General features: G+C 43.8%; 1 protein-coding gene across 6 annotated transcripts in view; it reads left to right on the plus strand.

Moving 5' to 3' along the window:
- The first annotated feature begins 988 nt into the window (after positions 1-988).
- The window catches only part of dclk1a (doublecortin-like kinase 1a), a 44591-nt gene continuing 39384 nt past the window's right edge, over positions 989-6195 (plus strand). For 2 of the 6 annotated variants that reach the window (XM_032534708.1, XM_032534711.1), the window contains exons 1-3: positions 989-1251; positions 1857-2252; positions 2980-3329. In XM_032534708.1, the coding sequence (XP_032390599.1) occupies positions 1892-2252; positions 2980-3329 (711 nt within the window). In that variant the 5' untranslated portion in view covers positions 989-1251; positions 1857-1891. Of the gene's footprint in view, positions 1252-1574; positions 2253-2979; positions 3330-6195 lie in introns of those variants that run through there. The other 4 variants (XM_032534717.1, XM_032534715.1, XM_032534709.1 and 1 more) reach the window with 3 other exon arrangements.

A 6195-nucleotide genomic window follows, 5' to 3' on the forward strand; every position in this document is an offset into this window, starting at 1 on the left:
ACACACACACACACACACACACACACACACACAGAGTTTATCAGGGAGTGGCGATGGAGCAGAATTGGGTGCTGGAGGCCAGGATGCAGGCCTCTAGTCGGAGAGACAACTTCCTGCCGTCACATACAAAGAAATTTCAGAGTTTTTAGGAAGAAACAATGTTATAATTAAGAGACAGCAGCCTTTCTCTAGCTCTCATCTGTCTTCCTGTGTGTTGTTTTATGACGTCATGTCTGTGTAACACAGCATATAGTATGTTGAAAGCATTTAGACATGAAATCCCAATTGACATGGGATAAATAAATGGGATTGGGTAAAAATGAGACTTGTCACACTGCATTTGGATCACTGTGGAAGCTGCTCTGCATAGTTTGAATCTTAGGTTTTAGCTGCCTTGAGACCCCTACACATTGGAATAAGTGTGTTACATAACATCTTGTGCAAATATTCTTGTGGGTTAAACATAATGCTGCTCTTTGCTAATAGTCTTATGGTTTTGATGTGATGTGATTGGCCTATACACACACCAAAATATGGATTATACTTTTTGTTTTGATGAAAAGTAATGCAACATTTACATAGGCGTAGGCTATAGCAAATATGGGAAATTCAATTAAAGGTAATACATAGGTCAATTGAATGATGACTTGGCTAATTATGATCAGGGAATTCTCCAGATTTTTTTTTTGTCACATAGGTTCAAAACTTAAAGAAAAAATATTTTCTCTTGACTTTCGCTCATCTTAATCGAGCGTCAAAGTATTGAAGCTTTAAGGTAAAGGCTGTTAATTTACCATAAAAGATCGCCCCCTTCAGTAAACACATGTCTTCGGGGGGGGGTCGCAGGACCAGCAGCATCCCCAACACGAGTGGGAAGCGTGGGTTTGCATCCTCATAAGGGGTGGGGGCGCCGAATGGAAATCACGACAGAGTGACGTGGAAGAGGTGGGTGAAAATGGAATGGGAGGGGAAGCAGCTGCTACCTCCAGTCCAGCCTCTGCTTCTCGCTCATTCACACACACACACACACACACACACATAAACACACACACTGGTGTTTGGTGGTGGGGAACGTCAACCTGACAACAAAGGGACTCACAGGGGAGCTCGCTGCAGCCAGGATAGGATCCCAATTACCAACATCCAGTGTCAGCGACCAGCTCACTCAAACTCTTTTTTCATATCTACTGGGAAATAAAGCATCAGTCACACTGGAGGTGACCGTCACAGAAGCGTTAATTGCTCACGTAGGTAAGTCTGTCAATTGCGCTCATTACAGATGATGTAAAAGTGGTTAATTAGGCTATTTGATGTCATAACACCATTGTCTTCCACAGTTCTCGTAACGAGTCACGCGTCTTGGTCTACAGTAGGCTATGGACTAGAAAGTATAGGCTATATAGTTCATATTTGAATCATTGTTTAAGTGATCATTTTTGGCGTCGCAGTTTTATGATGGAAAGCTCCCTTTATAAGTCTACTGTTGGTCCGGCTGAGCGTGATTTATTTAATAAATTTATGAAGTAAATCAATAAGGCTACTGATTCGTGACTGCCGCTCTCTCTCCATCTATCTGCGCCTCAGAGCAACTCAGGCGCACTCTGACAGACAGTGTGGTTCGTCATGAGGCAGGCTGTCCACCGCTCGGCTTAAGAGCACTTAATCTGTCATTAGGGAGTTATTTTCAGACAGAGCACCAGCGACGGGCATCGACTGGCTACTTTGCAGCCGTCCAAACCTCGATCTCCCCGGTTGGTTTCTTCCTGATTGGCACCGCTTGTTTTTGTTTAGGCTACTTATTCGTTCGAGAAAACTTTTCACCGCAGCCTGACCCTCCTCCTCATTTGTCCTCTCAGACAGTAGGGCCGTAGTTGTGAGCCTCGGCAGAGAGATGGAGATGGAGCATTTCGACGAGCGGGACAAAAGTCAGAGGCACAGCCGGTCCAGTGCGAAGATGAACGGGGTGCAGAGTCCTACACACAGCGCCTACTGCAGCCTGTACCGGACCAGGACCCTGAAGACTCTGACAACAGAGAAGAGAGCCAAGAAGGTCCGCTTCTACCGCAACGGAGACCGGTACTTCAACGGGATTGTATACGCCATCTCCACAGACAGGTTCCGGACCTTTGACGCGCTGCTAGCGGACCTGACCCGCTCCCTGTCCGACAATGTCAACCTGCCGCAGGGCGTCCGGACCATCTACACCCTGGACGGCTGCAAGAAGATCACAAGTATTGAGCAGCTGGTAGAAGGTGGGTGGCCTACATTACAGCATACCCAGGGGACTCATGGCCTGATCAGCATCACTAATGTTAGTCTATCAAAAGTCTAGTGGGACATGTCTGTAGGCCTACCTCTCTTCCTCTCTCTTATAGAACAAACACTGCCCGATCTGTCAGCTGCCATGTTATGTGATCTTCCCTGTTGAATAGAGTAAAGTAACAAACCTGAGACTGTAAAATGTGAAGTGAGCTATAATTTGCAAGTTTAAAAACAGACTCAACAAGATCTTTTTTATATAGGCACTGCTCTATAAAACTGACCAAGCACATTGTAGATTATTATTATGAAGATTATATCACTCATTTAATGGCCATATGGTGGTACAGACATATGTTTTGGCTCAGATTAGCTCTAGTTTCCTCGATCTGTTTTACTCTCTAAGAAGAGACATGAAGAGCTACAAGTTGTTGACATCATCTTTGGTTGACGGGATATATAAACAAAGGCACTATATAGGCATATAACCTATAAGAAGTATGAAGACAAGCAGGCTGCACAATATCCCATATCATATTGGAATCTACTTATTGAAGATTAGGCTGCCTGCTGCTAGAATATCAGTGCTGTGGCTTGGTTAAGAGTTGCTGCACAGAGATTCTCATCTCTTTTGTTATTTCTGAAGCTAATCTTTCCTCCAATGTTTCTGTAAGTAATCTCTTTGCTCTGCTTTCTCCTCCTCCTCCCAAACCCCAACAGGTGAAAGCTATGTGTGCAGCTCCATCGAAGCTTACAAAAAGTTGGATTACACGAAAAACGTGAACCCCAACTGGTCGGTGAATGTCAAGGCCTCAGCTGCCTCCTCCCGCGGGCCCCCCTCCCTGGGCAGCACCAATGCCGGGGCCCCCGAGAGCCGCGAAATCAAGGACTTCATACGTCCAAAGCTTGTGACAGTGGTGCGGAGCGGAGTGAAGCCCCGCAAAGCTGTGAGGATCCTGCTGAACAAGAAAACAGCCCATTCCTACGAACAAGTCCTGACCGACATCACTGATGCCATCAAGCTTGACTCCGGAGTGGTGAAGAAGATGTTCACACTGGAGGGCAAACTGGTGAGAAATCTTTCGTCAAAAAAATCATCATCATTGCTATGAGTGAACTGAGAGTGTCACACAGAAAAAGCACAAGATTCTATGTTTTTTTATGGTTGCTAGTATTGTGGTGGGCAACTCTACGCTTTTTTGTGGTATTAGAGGACACCAGGCATATTTTTGGCTAGGTAGCCAAGGTAGCAACGTTTCTAAATTATTCTAAAGCTTTCTCTCTGAATACTGTCTCAGATGATACAGCGGGAGCTGATGTTTTGTTGCAAATGTCACATGAGGAGTGGTTCCATTTAGAGAAATAGACCAGACATTGAGATAAGAGAGCGTTCATGTATTGCTGTTTTGGATGTTGTTTTATCTGCAATGGAGAGATTCCAAATCAAAGTGACTTACAACCATTCTTCATTCATAAAGTTGGCGGTTTTGCATTGGTGTTGCTTGACAAGGGGAAATAAAGATTAACAGGTGGAGAAAGAGGATCAAAATGGCTAAATATTTCATGACGACACTCATGAACTTTCTATGATAAAGAACGTTTGTGTCCCCGTTCACAGCCAGAGCTGTGATGAGAAAGAGCGACACAGAGACCAAAAGGGGTCGAGAGAAGGTAAAGATGAAAGAAATCTATGAATGGAGTCTGGGATCTCACCCACGCTGCAGCAATGTATGCCAGGGAATTGCCTCCGAAAACAAAGATAAATCCGAGATCCAGCCCCTTGATAGTCCACCCACCTATTCAGCTCCCTCTCTCAACTGTGGAGTGAGACACCATAAAAAGAACATGCTTCAGAAGAGTACCATACACGCACGCACGCACGTACGTATGCACAGAACCATGCACGTATTCTCTACTACAGCACTAAAATGAATGTGGAAATGGCACTGAACGTGGCCTGCGCTGCAGTATAATGAGGTCAGAAACCCTTTCTCTGCGCTGGCACATGCTCCATGTTTGTGAGGGGAAGACACAGAGTGAAAGACAGCATCTTTGCCAGCATGTCAGGATTTCAAGTTATATTTGTGACATGTTTTAGCTCTCGTGTCTCTTCCTGTTTGCCTTCATTTCACCTCTCCATATTTCATGCCGTCCTCCATCATCATTGTTTCTGTCTGTCTGCTCCACTCCCTCTGCCTCTCTCTCTAGGTCATGTTGTAGCTTCAAGTTATTTATTGTAGCACAACACAGAACCACTTTCCCCCTGGCAGCAGCGTCAAAACAACACCATTATTTTGAAACAGATTGTCTCTGATGTCGAAGGCGTCCTGCCATTTTGTGTCGCACAGTGGTAATCATCTTCTAAATGGCCAATTTGTGACTCATCTTCATGAATATGGCTTTGCCCTCTGGGCTTTTCATTCTTAATTGCCATTTTAGTACTCTGTGTTAACATTTATCCCACTTCTAAACATTTATCTTCATGTGCTGGCACTGGCAACTTGTTCTGTCTCTGAAGCCATGCAGTCTATTTAATGATCCACTGTTAACCCAATAGGATGTCGTTCTAGATTTCCTGACCTGACCGGCTGTTAGATCCCAGCACCAGCCAATAAAATCCCAGGATCAGGTTTTCCTTGAGAAATCTCCTGTTGGGGATTAAAGTCACGCTTTTGCACAATGCCCGCTTACCCTGTGGTTGCCATTGGTTATGATTATCTTGGAGATTACACAACGCATGCTGCTCTCACCCAGTTCAACTCTCTGCTATTGAAAGTAAGACTATTATGGTAATGCTATTTTTAGACAAGGTATTGATCGGGCCTGTAGGCATGGTAACACGCTCACTGCCAAATGCGTTGGTCTGGGCTGAGTGCAGAACCAACTCCTTCTCATTTTAGTGTGTACTGTATGCGTGTGGGAATATGCATGTGGGAGAGTTTGCAATTGTGTTATTAAAATAACTGAAAAATGGAGAATGAGGGACTCTGATAAAAGATGGGACTTAATTATGAAGAAACTTCATAATTAGGAGGAAATACTGGACAAGACCTGAATAGCCTCCTGTTTCTGAATAGGATAACTGTCTCAGTAACATAAGATAAGGTTGTAGCAAATTTAAAACCCCTATACAATGTGGTTAATCCATGTCAATTTGAGCATTACAGAGAGCATCAGAATCAGAATCAGAAGATTTATTGTCATTGTGCAAAATTCACAACATTTTTAGCCGCAGTTCAACCAGTATCATAAATATAAAAAAACAAACAAAAAAAACCCAGTACAATTAGTGAGTGTGTGTTCAGTGTGGTTATGGCTTGTGGAAAGAAGCTGTTCCTGAGTCTGTTTGTCCTGGTCTTGATTGACCTGTAGCGCGTGCCAGAGTGCAGCAGGTCAAACAGGGAGAGAGAGAGAATCAGGTTTATTAAGAAAATAAACCTCAATACCACCTCAATTACATAAATTATGTGTGTACCATGTCTAGATATACACCTGAATGAAGAAAATCGTAACAAAACATATGTACGAGTGAAGGCAAGAGGGATATGATGACTGGTGAACAAATGGCATCTTAATGACACTTATATGACACTTATTTGTTATTAACATATATATATATATATATATATATATATACACAATATATAGTATTTAAAGTCAGGAGTGCGCTAAAGCTGAGTGTGCACTGTGCACTGGGATAAGGTTACTTTAAGGGTTAAGTAGAGTATGTGTGTGTTTGTGCATGCACAGGTGCACTCGTGTGTGTATATGTTTTTTGTGTGAGCTGCTGCCGTCACCTGAGCTGTGTCAGTCAATGAGCCCACGGCAGAAGTAGTTTTCTGGGCCTGACTGCCAGTTATGTTGCGTCCCAACAGAGCCACAGAGCCGAGAGAGAGAGAGAGAGAGAGAGAGAGAGAGAGAGAGAGAGAGAGAGAG

The sequence above is a fragment of the Etheostoma spectabile genome, chromosome 13, assembly GCF_008692095.1.
Source record: "Etheostoma spectabile isolate EspeVRDwgs_2016 chromosome 13, UIUC_Espe_1.0, whole genome shotgun sequence".
NCBI lineage: Eukaryota > Metazoa > Chordata > Actinopteri > Perciformes > Percidae > Etheostoma > Etheostoma spectabile.